The sequence below is a fragment of the Asterias rubens genome, chromosome 4 (assembly GCF_902459465.1).
Source record: "Asterias rubens chromosome 4, eAstRub1.3, whole genome shotgun sequence".
Taxonomy (NCBI): domain Eukaryota; kingdom Metazoa; phylum Echinodermata; class Asteroidea; order Forcipulatida; family Asteriidae; genus Asterias; species Asterias rubens.
Window position 1 is genome coordinate 18,922,087 of NC_047065.1, and position 14,273 is coordinate 18,936,359.

At 38.0% G+C, this 14,273-nt stretch overlaps 2 protein-coding genes across 2 annotated transcripts; both read right to left on the bottom strand.

The window, feature by feature from the left end:
• Positions 1-3,278: 3,278 nt before the first annotated feature.
• On the bottom strand, positions 3,279-4,728 carry LOC117289763. The gene is made up of 2 exons (XM_033771028.1): positions 4,418-4,728; positions 3,279-3,750 (listed from the first exon to the last, which is right to left on the bottom strand). Exons 1-2 carry the CDS (start codon positions 4,722-4,724, stop codon positions 3,518-3,520), a joined length of 540 nt encoding a protein of 179 aa, XP_033626919.1. The 5' UTR covers positions 4,725-4,728; the 3' UTR covers positions 3,279-3,517.
• A 1,159-nt stretch (positions 4,729-5,887) lies between these two features.
• Positions 5,888-10,909, bottom strand: LOC117289153 (deleted in malignant brain tumors 1 protein-like). Its single transcript, XM_033770149.1, has 6 exons — positions 10,219-10,909; positions 8,833-9,168; positions 7,769-8,119; positions 7,334-7,523; positions 6,435-6,604; positions 5,888-6,066 (listed from the first exon to the last, which is right to left on the bottom strand). The coding sequence occupies exons 1-6, from the start codon at positions 10,559-10,561 to the stop codon at positions 5,888-5,890; spliced, it is 1,569 nt and encodes a 522-aa protein (XP_033626040.1). The 5' UTR covers positions 10,562-10,909.
• Between the last annotated feature and the right edge of the window lie 3,364 nt (positions 10,910-14,273).

The window sequence follows — 14,273 nt, forward strand, 5'->3', positions numbered from 1 at the left end:
GGCCTATATATTCCAAAATATTAATTTATCTAAAAAATGGCTGTGATCATTTTCAAGAAATGTTAAAATTTCTCTAATAAAATATCCCCCAGGATTTGTTTCAAAGGGACAGGTGGAAAGTAAGGTTCTGACCGGGTTAAAGGGGGAGGGGGTAAATTTACTTGTGAAAAGTACTATCCAAGTAAACAAACACTCACGTAAAGTGAAAAGTACTATCCAAGTAAACAATACACTCGCGTAAAGTGCTTAATCACACTTTTGAAAATAAGTGTCTGCATTTCATTTTTATTCCATTCTCTCTTTTACTGGATGAATATTTTATCGACCATCTCTGGTCACCTTTTCTTCTCAACACTATTGTGATTAATTAAATTTTTAAAAGTTGAACAATATTTGTCCAAATTAGTAGCAGTATTATTGGCATGCAAAGTGGCAAGAAAAACATTTAAAAGAGGGTTGATGCAGTGTAGTATGCAGTCAACACACTCCCTGGGATGGCATAGGTAAATCTATCATTCAAAATCACAGTGGATTATATTGAATGATCAAACAGTAGGAGGGTTTAAGGCATAATTGACATTTTTAATGACATCTTATAATAAAATATGTTAGGTTAAAAAGGCAAGAAAATAACTTTCTAAATACTATAAGGCAGTCTGTGAAACTGGTTATTGCTTGTGTTGATTGTACGCTCACACCCATATTGCCTGTCAAATATAGCAAAGTGAAATAATTCTCAATTAAGTATCATCAAATACAAAGACATTAACAATGCAGTAGTTTATAGACTGTGCAAGTCACACACGTATTCAAACTTTTTGGCCAATGAAAGAGTGCGAGTTTAACACCCATAGCAAATTGGTGTGGTGCCCCCCGTGGTTTTGCTGCATGGGTGCTCTGCAAAGTTCAAATACAAATTTACATTTTCCTCATTATTAGTGTCCCTTATACCAGAGAAAAATTGCTGTGCCCCTTCGAGAATGAAATTCAATGCCTGAAGAATGTATGTGGGATAAAAAAGGTCCCTCATTTTTGAATTTGTGAGACTTGCACGGTCTAAATTCCTAAAAAAATTGCGGCCCAAATGTTAATGAAAACTGCATTGGTTTCTCAACATGCTATTCTGAAAAACTGGCGGGTATCATCTATTTATTAAAACTACATTTAAGTACAATATTTCAGTGATGAATTTTCTATACGTATAGATATAGTTCCTGCCATTCGCCATCTTTTCTGACAAAGTGTGTCAAGCTTTCTACTATAAGAGCTAGGCCAAATGATGGTTACCAGCCAATGGAATAAACTTGATCAAACTCGTGTTAATAAAAGAACACCCGGACACTCTTTGCTGAGATTTTAAATCCATGTGCATCTCTCTGGAACTCCTTGCTTGCTTATAAACAATCACAAGAATAAAAATCTACACTAGTGTTCAAGCTTGTATGTTTTATGCACAAGTACTGAAAATACCAATAAAAAATCTCTTATTAATGCAAAATACATGTGACTATAACACACAATGCTGTGACCCATAAAGTTTAACCTTTAGGTGATATCAAAGGGTACCCCTCCCTTTCTTGTTGTCTCCCCGCCCCTTTTCTTACCCAATGCGCAGAGCACTGACTGGGGTGGCAGACTGTCCATGGCCGCCCCACTTTTTGCTTGTGTTTGGCAGATGCAAATTCTTAATTTAATGGAAATGATGAACTAAAACAGCCCAAGCAAAGTGGCAGTGCTGAGTCTGGATCTTCCCAAGTCTTTTTTGAAAAGAAAGTTAGAACTTAATTTCAGTTACATAATAACCCACTTGGCAATACACAAGGATAACATGTTACACTAAGTACATGGAAAGGTATAATGCAGGATTGGTAAAGATGAACAAATATTTGCAGACTGTGTTAATGTCAAACCAAATAAAAAAGCTGTGATAATTTGTTCTAAATCCATTGTGGGAGTCAGAAAGAGATAGTGAGAAAACATATGAAATTTTCAGTGTATAAACACATTTTTTCTTAATTTTGGTTGAAGCAACCAAAATCAGCTGTTGCATTTTTGGTAGGGATTTAGATACAGTTTTCTAGATCATGACTTTATTTCACTGGGACATGTTTCACAGAATAAAATAGTTCTAGTATGAACAGAAAGCCTTCAGACTAAAATAACAAAAATATTTATCAAACAAAAATGTCTGTTTTTAAACAGGATTGGTAACTTAACAAACATTTTTGAAACGAAGTTACCACTAAGCACTTATCTTCAGTTACATAATAGTCCACTTGGCAATGCACGACAAGTAAACAAGACTACATTAAACATAAGTAGAGCATCAATTGTTCTATAAAGAACACCACCACAACAAATTCGATTATGAATATTTACAAATTTTACTTGTCAAGTACAATTAAAAACAAAAACTATTTTATTACAATTTTCTTAAAGAAAAAACAAGGCTTATGCTTGTAAAGGCGAGTAGATAAAAAAAAAAAACTTTTTTATTACAATTTTCTTAGAGAAAAACAAGCCTAATGCTTGTAATAAGGGCAAGACAGGATATATATATATTTATAGTAAAACAGCACCTCTGTCATAGAGTAATTAATTACTTCAGGAACATTTCGAGGGGCACCAAGGCATTGCCCAAGAGGCAGTGAGAGACAATCATTACGGTATTAGCTCCATTAAAGAGTTTCCAAGTTTGTTAAAAATACAACTTGAAGCACCTGTACTGAAGGAAGTCTTTAATTGCCATTCATTTTCAGAGTCATTACCAATCGTATACAGACCCTTGAAGGGAAGGTACACGTTTGGTAGTTGTCAAAGACCAGTCTTCTCACTTGGTGTATCCAAACATAAGCATAAAATAACAAGCTTGTGAAAATTTGATCTCAATTGGTCATTGAAGTTGCGAGAAAAATGAGAAAAAACACACCCTTGTTGGACGAATTTGTGTGTTTTCAGATAGGAATAAAAGACTTCTGGCTAGAAGTCTTTTATCATTTTGGCAAGAAATTACCCCTTTCTCAAAATCTATGCTACTTCAGAGGGAGCCGTTTCTCACAGTATTTTATACTATCAACAGCTCTCCGATGCTCATTACCATGTCAGTTTTTTAGTTAATATGAGTTTTGAGTAATTACCAAACGTGTACCTTCCCTGCACTGGACAATTACTCAAAATTTAGCATAAAAACTTACTTGGTAACGGGCAATGAAGAGCTATTGATAGTATAAAACATTGCAGAAAATGACTCCCTCTAAAGTAACATGGTTTTTGAGAAAGAGGTAATTTTCTCACTGAAAAATTTGAATCTGAAGTAGACTTCCGGCCTGAAGCTTTTCTCAAGCATCTGAGAGCAAATAACGGCCAATGTTTCCTTCGTTATGCAACTTCAATGACCAATAGAACCCCAGAGCTTTCACAGATTTTTTATTTTATGCATGTTATATTTGGGTACACCAAGTGAGAATACCGGTCTTTGACAATTATCAGACGGTCAGGTGCCTTTAAAGCCAAAATCTTAAACTCCTACTGGGGCAGGTGACCCAGCTCCACCTACGATCTCACCGGGGACAGGTTGATAATTCTGTTGTCCGTCTCGACTCCACGATACACCAGGAGTGCCTGCTGTGCATGTTGCTCTGCTATTCCTCGCCTTGATGACCCGCCACACAATGATTAGTATGATGATACCAACCAACACACAGACCAGCAGAAGGATCACAATCAAACTCACTGGAATAAATGATGTCCCTGTGGAAATGAAGACAAAAAGGAAAACTGTTACAATTTGACCAAGTGTCCCAGGGAAATCTGTCCACAAGAGATACTATCCCCCATATGGAAAATTTAAATTTAGGCTGGAGGTGGATGATTCAAAAAGAGGGCGCTATCAGAAAAGTTTGTATACAGTTCACCATTATACGCCCATGGGAGGGAAAGAATCTCTGGGGGACAGAAACTCCTGCTTACCACACCGGCACACAGTAAAATATACTCACTACAATCAAAAACCCCTAAAAAAAAGGAGATAACGGGCATGATTTGAAAGACCTTCTGTCCCCGTTTGTACGGGTGAAACACGACGTAGCCCAATAGAACCATGTCCGGGTGGATATTCCAGGTGGATATTCCGGTTGTATGTCCGACTAAACTGCAAACATTTTGAGGGCGCTTTCATCAGGCATATTTCGTAGTTGTAGGGCGTTCGCAGTTTTTCCTTACAGTTAGGACACCTCATTGAGGGAAATTAAAATTTCTACTGCAAAGGGCACCGAGGCAATGACCAGGGGCATGGCAACAACCATTTCTGAACTTTGCATCTGAGAACTTTATACAAAGGGCACAAATCCAAAGATATATATGTGTAAACTTCATTGAACAAATATTATTTTCAGATCTGTTTTTCATTTGTTCATACCACTCCTTCCTGTAGTTTTTACAGGTCCTTCACTGCTCCAATTCACCCCTCCTGTGTTAATGGTATATCCCATCTCCATAGCGGAACCTTCATGGGTCACGAGTTCGGTAGTTGTGTATATGTTTTCATCTTTGTACGCAACTTCGAAACAATGCAGGTTGACATCGTTGTCGTGGCTACACTCACTGGTTTCCATAGAAACCTTGCATTGATCCAAGCGTTGTTCCGACCCAGTGCACTCCACTGCGCTGTATAATATTCCCATATCAGATCTGGCCTTGCCATATGTCATTTCGGTAGCGTACATGTAAGTATCTAGAGAAGACAATAATGTAGAAGAACATTAAAGGCAGTGGACACATTTGGTAATTACTCAGTGATATCTGTTCCGTACAATTAATTTTCAATATTTCCAGAGGAACAAATAATGTTCACTTGATGGTTTAGTGTACATGTTTTTGCGTGATCAAATGCATGAAATAATTAACATGTAAACATGAGGGCTTATTCTGCTGTGTGAGTCAGGAGAAACTGGCATGAATTCAGCTGATTGTGCTTTTGAAGGTTTTCAGATACAGTTTCCTTGATACAGAATTGGTAATGAAACAAAAATCGTGAAGATCACAGATTTACATAAAACTTACATGGTCTAATGATGATGATAGGAGAAAACATCCCTTGAAATATTTCTGTCTGAAATGTCATATTTGATGAGAAATAAATAATCTAACTTGCTTCATGTTTGGAGTTTATTTGAGCATTTTATTCATTTTTATTTTGCCATCGATGCAATGCAGAGAGAAATATTTCACAGGAAAAGATGGTTTAAAAAAAATTAACTTGACAAGTTTGTTTTGGTCCTGTCAAATAATACCGTTATATATCAATAGACTGTGCAAGTCTTGCACAAATTCGAGCATTGAGACCAGTTCAAGTGTCTGAGTTTGTTTCCTTCATGGGTTAAAGGGAAGGTACACATAGGGTATTACTCAAACCAAGTATTAACTTAAAACTGACTTGGTAACGAGCATTGGAGAGCTGTTGATAGTATAAAATAGTGTGAGAAACGGCTCCCTCTGAAGTAGCATAGATTTTGAGAAAGAGGCATTTTCTCACTCATATAATAAAAGACTTCTAGCCAGAAGCCTTTTATTCCTATCTGAAAGCACACAAATTCGTCCAACAAGGGTGTTTTTTCTCTCATCAATTTATCGGAACTTCAATTACCAATTTAGCTCAAACTTTCACAGGCTTGTTATTTTATGCTTATGTTGGGATACACCAAGTGAGAAGACTGGTCTTTGACAAAAACCAAACGTGTACCTTCCCTTGAAAGCAATATGCTAGAGACCACAGTGTCCCAAAATGCCAAAGAAACCAAATACAAACACCAGACTAAGAAGCCATTTTTGACAGACTTTACTACAGACACTGGACAGACTTTACTACTTTTACTCCCACAAGTGTTTTTTACGTGCCCCACCCACCTGTGAATATAGCATCAATAAATCCCAGCTGATGACATACCACCATAGCAGCGTTACGATCCCAACCAGATAGGCCACAGACGCTCCACCATTTAGCATCTTGGTAGACCTCAACACGACCAGATGTATGAGACTCACCATTCACAAGACGCAGTTTAACTCCTGTTGCAGAAAATGTTCAAAGAAAATATTGAGATGAACATTGAAAAAGTCAAGAATTTCATCTTAGAGGCCATTTTTATTTTGCAAAGGGCACTTCGATTTCTTTGATAGAAAGGCATAAGACTGTGTAACAATTCCTGTACAGTGGAGTGTAAGTTTAATTACACCTCCAGCAGCATATTTAAACTACACTGTATGTAAATTCTAAAACAATTTTGTCTAGGTCTAAAACAAAATTAAGAAATTAGGCCCTGGCTTTACTTTTCTTAACTTGCATCAGTCTCGAGTTACAGAGTAAAAAATTCCCAGAACGCTTTTAAGATCCAGAAGTGAACAGTGATACCTAACTGACTGTGTCTTTCTCTCACCATATGGCACAGAAGGGTTAACAAGGCTTGTAGAGGAGCAGTGAACAGCAGCGATATCATAAAATCCACACTTGGTCGTTAGACTGATGTCAAACAGACACTGTGTAAGGTTGCTCTCTGTACCGTGACATCTGAATCCAGTTATCAGTGCATCCCTGGAGCTTGTATCTCTAAAATATTAATCATGATATTACAGATAGGGTCACAGATTGTTTTTTGTCCAAATAATGCTTATTTAAAGGAATATTACAGAAGTGGTAAACAAAAAATTATATGACAGTTAAAAAACATCCTGTGAAATACTTCTGTCAAAAATGTTTTATTTGATGAGAAATAAATAAAACTAATTTCCCCGCTTGGAGTTTATTGCTCAAAAACGGTGTATTCTTTTTTGATATCATACAAAATGTGTAATCAGTTTTTCACCATTTTCTCAGGACCCAGATAGCAATTTTAAACATCCAGTTTACATGTATATGGTGGATTACATAAAGTGCTTACACTGCCAGCAACTGTTTTGTAAGCAAAAAAACAATTCTGTAAAGTTCCTTTAAAGGCACAATTACAACGAAAGATACAGTGAAAATTACATGTGAAGGTTTCGGCTGAAGACAGAAGGCCTTGAGTTCCACACTTGAAGGGGCACAGCAGTTTCCCTCTGGTAAGGGGCACTTCTATGTAGAAAATTTGAGTTTTGTTTTGATTGGAACCTTGCCGAGGGCACCACATCAACTGGTAGAAGTTGATTAGGGTTGATAGTCCATATCACAGTCAGCGTTTAAACGGTCGAGCCTAATTGTCATGCCTCATGCAGCCTCAACATCATTCCTGACTTTTGCTTGTTGCTAATATAGGCCTACACAATAGCTCTACCAAAACTCACTTGTCTTATAACTCACTTGTATTCTTGAGTGTAGCGTAGAGTGTACAGCGGCCAGCCAGCAGCAAAACCCATTGACCGGCAAGTAACGTTAGCTTCCCTCTCACTCCATAACCCATCATTGCAGATATTCCACCATTGTCCGTTATAAAACGTTTGTAAATGCCCCTCGTCTGGATTAGCAGAACCAGCCAAGCGGATTTTTTCTCCTGTCAAACAAAACAAACCGTATTTATATTTCATCAAATTTTTATATGGTTGCTCCGGCTTTCAATCTCTGTCCTCTCGTCTGAAGGCACATGCAATTGTCAAAAAACTAATCTGGACCCGGAACTTATTAAGGCCGTTTCCAAAACGGCAACTTTGACTACAGCTACATAGGCCGAAACTCGCGATCTAGCCGCAGCTTTAGCTGAAGTCAACGTTTTGGACACCACCGGCAATTAGTACTTGCCTGGAAGCGAGGAAGGCTCCAGACTACACTTGACCCCACTCACATCAGCGTCGCAAAACTCAGCCGGTCGTATCCTGTGAGGGCACTCCAGCAAGTACTTCTCATTTCCGACGCAATCCAGGAATCGCAGCCCATAGGAGTACGAGTCCAGATCCGTATAGAATTGATTGCTTGTGAAGGTCTCGAGCGCGTACTCATAACCCAATTCACGACAAACAACTGTTGCGTCTCTTGTGTCGAACGAATCGCTGCAAACCATCCAGTCAGACTGAAATGGCCTCAGTTGAATACTGCCCTCTGTGTCGTCTTTGCCAAAAATTAACTCCAGGAGATATGGCGGTTCAGAATCACCTACACAGGCACAGAAAGTAAATGATAAGTGGGAGTGATTTCAAACATTGCATATAGAAGAAAGTGGGCAAAATTGTTCAAAAAGCTGTTAAGCTGAAATGTCTGCTTAGGCGGCAAGAAATAACCTGTCACAGTAATGGTAACTGTACGGTGCTCTGGCTGGAAACCTATCTTTGCTAAGCATAAGTATTTTTGTGCTTGAGCTAGTTTTGAGCTTACAAGCTTGATGAAATTTCATAGATGCTAATCACACAAATTTGCTTTACCAACCAAATTTCCATATGATTTTCAGGATTTATAAGCAAACAAAAGCTGAATACCTGCAGTAACAAGCACTATGTAACAAATGGAAATTTGGCTGGTAATCCTGTTTTTATCTGGGAAGAAATTTCATGCTTAGCAAATTGTTGTGCTTAGCAGCTCTATGAAACTGGGCCCTGGTCTGAAGATAACACCATATAATCCAGGCTTGTGAATGGTCAGATAGCTGGAAGTTATTATGTACAAACTTTGAAGCATCACAAGCAAATTCTCACAGGCCTTTTCACGCAGGCAACAAAGGCATTTGCCTCCATTCCCCCTGGTTTTTGCCTTGGCGCCCTTGAAATGTTCCAGTTGAAACTTATAATTTCCACCAGGGTGCCCTTTATCAAGGAGAAAATGCTTTGGTGCCCTTGCCCTTTCAGAAACGAAGCATAAAGGCCTGTTCTTACCTTCATTAGGTTTACACACTACCAGTACATCATACATTCTGGGCGAACCATGGCCACACCAATGATTCTTTGACGGCTCATAATCACACTCCGTAAGCCTTGTTTCGTTACCGATACAAGAAATATCTCTCGTCCCGACACCCTCCATTGAGTAGTCTTCCAATACCTCCCAGGATGACAACGCTGTGGGATAGCCGAGCTGCCTGCAGGTAACGATGGCTTCTTTCAGAGTCCATGTAAAGCGTGGAAGGCAGAGTTTACCCCATGCTTCCCCGCTGAAGATTTGAACTCGTCCACTGCTGGCACTGTAACCACCGACAAGGCGTACAGAGAATTCTGGTGAATATGAGTTGAGGTTTAAATTACATTAATTGGTTTGCAGGAGGAACAAATTTCATCCTTCAGTTTTTAATTTAACTCAAAATGTAATTGTAAAACCAACAACTGAAAACTTCATCAAATTAGGAAAACTCAACTTTTGTGGAAAGAAAACACCATAAAAATACTTTTCTCAATGATTTGTTTTCATGCCAGAATTAAAGGAACACGTTGCCTTTGATCGGTCGAGTTGGTCTTTGAAAAGCGTTCTGTAACCGTTTGTTGTAAAATGTTTATGGTTAGAGAGATATTGCAAAAGTAGAATACAATGATCTACACAAATATGCCTCCCATTTATCCATAAATGGCCACCTTGATTGTTCGCGACGTAAAAGGAAAAACATGCAATTTTGAGTGATACTTGTGTAGATCATTATATTCTACTTTTAAAACATCTTTCTAACCATATGCATTTCTCACAAACGGTTTCAAACGCTTTTAATAGACCAACTCGTCCGATCCAAGGCAACGCGTTCCTTTAACATATTTATAACAAAATTTCAACACAGGTATAATTTGTAAGTTGTGTGCATTTGAGTGACTGACACTGGAGCAGTATAAAAGAGGATTTATCTCATTAGACTTTTTGGAATCCTAGACAGAACTGACAGATATTATAAGACTGATGAGTCAAGGTACAAATTTTATTACACCGCCCTTTTTAGTGTTTTAGAGTTTACTGGTCGCGAGTTTCAACCAAGCTTAAATACATACAATACATGTTTTATTTCATACTTCTATTTTGCACAACATATGAGATTGAGAATACCATGATACGTGAGTTTTATTTCTAGACTTTAAAAATATGTAATAAATATAAAATTAAAACAAAAGTAAGTTTTTATTGATAATTTCTGATATAAATTATAACAAGTAGGGCCTACCAATCAACTGTTCATAAATAATAATAAAAATCACCAAAACGGGCTGGTCTGTTTTGATGATTTTGTTTACTGGCCATCGATCATGGCCATGTAATTTTATGACTTATGAGCAGAAAACACATACCAGCTGGAGCAGGCGATTGCGGTAGAACTGTTGTATTTACAGCAACAGCAATAGCACATGTTGACAGTGTTAACCACAACAAGCCCAGCTTGAATGTCCTAGCTCTACAAAGATGGATGCCGAACATTGCCGTTGGTTGCATATTGAAGACGAATTCCGGAACGACGTATAAAAAGCAGTTTCTTCTTCTTCTTCCTTTAAAGTTTGACGATGGACAAATAGAGGAATGTAGGCGTGGCACGTTCTCTTGACAGTTGCAAAGCAGAATGCAGAACACTGAATCTGTGTCTACGTACTTACTACCACCTAGCACCAGACACAAGTCTAGCCATAAACAGGACATAAACTCTGCTAGTCCATATGGAGGTATAGGATTAGAGAAAGGACCATTCAACTGCAAGGGGTCACACAGTATTACTTTTTAACACTCGTGACACAATTTATTACATACACAGAGCGACAAATCGATCATGTTGACATGCTGTTTTCATTAACTGTTTGTTTACAGCCGGACGTCCATACAAGAAGCCCAATTCTGCACGTCGTCAAGCACACACATCATAACATGGATGCCTCCTTTTTGACAGATGTTTGAGCGCATTTTAGGTATTTGCCCAATCGGTAGATTGCGCTGCTCAATTTTAGGATGCTTTCGTTATTCTCAAATTGCGCGCTCAATCTGCACAATCCTCCATAAACACTTGAGCAATGTGTGTGTTTTTTTTTTTTGTTTTTTTTTTTTTGGGGGGGGGGGGGGCGGGTTAGACTGATTTGGTACATTCCATTTTGAAAATAAGTGATGACCATTACAAAACGAAAGGATACCCATGTATAACGTTAACATTGTCAGAGGTGCTCAGGTTTTTCGTTAAAAACTAAAACAGAAATGCGTAAAAATGTCAACCACAATTTCCAGCTTACACTTTTCGTGTATGAATGGGCCGGGGTCGAACCAGGTGGAACTTCCATTACTAAACGTCTCCCCAATAGAATGGCTGCAAATATCAACATAATGTAAACAAGTTATCTTTTTGAACATTTGCTGCAGGAAATTTTAATTTCTGAGGCAACCACATCTAATTAATGTAGTATTGTTTTATCCTTGTGCATTGCAAGTAGATTATTATGTAACTGAAATTAAGCGCTTACTTCTCAGAGAAGAGAACTTGTCTTTTCAAAGACTATGGAGAACCAAATTCACCACCGTGCCTTTTCGCTTGGGCTGATTTTAGTTTAACATTTCCACTAATTCTTGAATCTGTGAATTACCAAGCAAAGATTGCAAAGAGTGGGGTACCCATGGACAGCCAGCCACCCCTGGTGCTAAGCGCATGGGGTAAGAGAAGTGGGATGGGAGACGACAAGGAAGGAATGGGTACCTTTTTATAATCAACTAGAGTTTTGCATTACCAAGAGAGTTTTTATTGGTATTTTCAGTACTTTTACATACATGTAAATACTAGCGTAAATTGTATTCTTGGGATTAATAATAATATGGTAATATATGTGAGTTTACCAATTTCAGCACACAGTAAATATCACTAGGTTGGTAAATTGGTTTGAATCCTCTAGGTTTCAAAAATCACACCATCCAACCATTCTGTCACAATTTCATCAACTTTTAGGCAATACTGTATCAGTGACAATGCTGATAAGTGGAATTATGTTTTGTTGATTTTGTGCACCATAACGTACACGCCACAAAAGACACAAGAAATGACCACACAAAATCAGAGTTAAAACCTCAACCTCTTAAAATTAAAATAAAAGACCTAAAGGTTGAAAGAACATTCAAATGTTGTCTCCTCTCACCTTTGCATTATTTCAGACAGAAATCTTTCAGCGAAAGACAAGTACTTGTGTGAAATTTCTAATCAGTGAGATTCCAACTCTTAAACTGTTGTATTTTGACAATGACCAATTCAGTACTTTACTTTCATTAGTTGTGATATACTTCCCAACAGGGGTCTGTTTTGGCAGGGCTTAACCAATAACTGTTTTAGTTAAAGGCAGTGGACACTATTGGTAATTGCTCCAAAAAATTATTAGCATAAAACCTTTCTTGGTGACGAGTAATGGGGAGAGGTTGATGGTATAAAACATTGTGAGAAACGGCTCCCTCTGAAGTGCCATAGTTTTCGAGAAAGAAGAAATTTTCCACGAATTTGATTTCGAGACCTCAGATTTAGAACTTGAGGTCTCGAAATCAACCATCTAAACGTACACAACTTCGTGTTACAAGGGTGTTTTTTCTTTCATTATTATCTCGCAAGTTCGATGACCGATTGAGCTCAAATTTTCACAGGTTTGTTATTTTATGCATATGTTGAGAATGAGATACACCAACTGTGAAGGCTAGTCTTTGACAATTACTAATAGTGTTACTAATAGTGTCCACTGCCTTTAAACTTGCCATTGGTAGATCACTGGCCATTAATCAAAACAAGTGTTGGTTTTGATCAAGAAAACCCACTCCTGATGTCGCATAGAGTGTCAAGTGTTACCATACTGCTGCTAGTTTCAATTTGGAAAATTGATGTACTGTATCTTTTAAACTAAATCAACCTTAAAAGTTATGAGAAGAAAGGATGATACAATATCCATCCAGTACAAGAGAGCTCGGAATAAAATAAAATACAAACACTAATTCCAAAAAGTGTGATTAGCACTAAACATTCCAACTGTCTCTTTTATGAACCCCCTCTGACCCCTGTTAAGAAAGTGCACTTTTCCAATAAATTGTTACGAAGAAACTGTAAGCTAGAGTCGGGGCCTGATCCCCAAGCAGAGGTTCTTATCTGACAGGGATGTGATTTTTGATTTTTTTTTAAATTCCTACCCCCATAACTTAGATCAAATTCATAAGAAAATGAAAATAAAACCATATTGAACACCCCAGATTGCAATGTAGGGCTTCAAAACCAAGGATAAATGTTTGTAAGCCAGGCTTCGCACTCGGAAGATTTTGAGTTTTGTGCTCATAGTTCAGGGGTTGCTTTCAACAGCCTATCACATCCATGTAGGGTGTCGTGGCCAAGCGGATAAGAGCATCGAACTCTGGTGCTTCTGTTCAGCAGAGTGTGGGTTTGAATCCCGGTCGTGACACTTGAGCAAGATACTTAACTATAATTGCTTCTCTCCACCCAGTGGTAAATGGGTACCAGTGAGGGCAGAGATGGTTCTTGTGATTGATTTAGCCGAGTAGTGCATATAAATGTTGCACAAGGCTGTATACTCCCCAGGGAGCTTAGATGGTTTAAGGAGTGAATTTAGGCCCAGTGACCAGGAGTAATAATGTGAAGTGCTTTGGGACGCCCTCCGGGTGTGAAAAGCGCTATATAAAAATGGGTTATTATTATTATTAATATTGTATCAATCCAGTCACACTATCATATAATTGATTAAACATGATTGCATTGTATTTGAAATTTGTTGAGGAAAAATTAAATAGGGTATCAGTGGGAAACAATGTACTTTACATAAAGAGCACTGTTATAAAGAGGTTCAGGCCCCAATTTCAAAGACCTGCTCAAGCATAAAAAGTAGCTATAAGCACAACGCAGCTTACTGGATTAAAGGCCGAATCACACTGCAGCGAATAACAAAATGAGTTTTTGCGTATTCTGTGAGGAGCAATTCGACCAATAGCATGCATTCTCTTTGCGTCATGATCGTTTTCATAATCACTGCAGTGTGACTCGGCCTTTTAGGCAGCTAAAATACCATTATGTGACTGGTATGGTATCCTGCTTGTTTCTGCTTAGCAGAATATTGCTAAAGGCAGTGGACACTATTGGTAATTACTCAAAATAGTTATTATCATAAAACCTTACTTGATATGAGCAATGGGGAGAGGTTGATAGTATAAAACATTGTGAGAAATCGCGCCCTCTGAAGTAATGAAGTTTTTGAGAAAGAAGTAAGATTTCCACGAATTTGATTTTGAGATCTCAAGTTTAGAATTTGAGGTCTCGAAATCAAGCATCAGAAAGCACACAACTTCGTGTGACAAGGGTGTTTTTTTCGTTCACAGTTATCTCACAACTCCGACAACC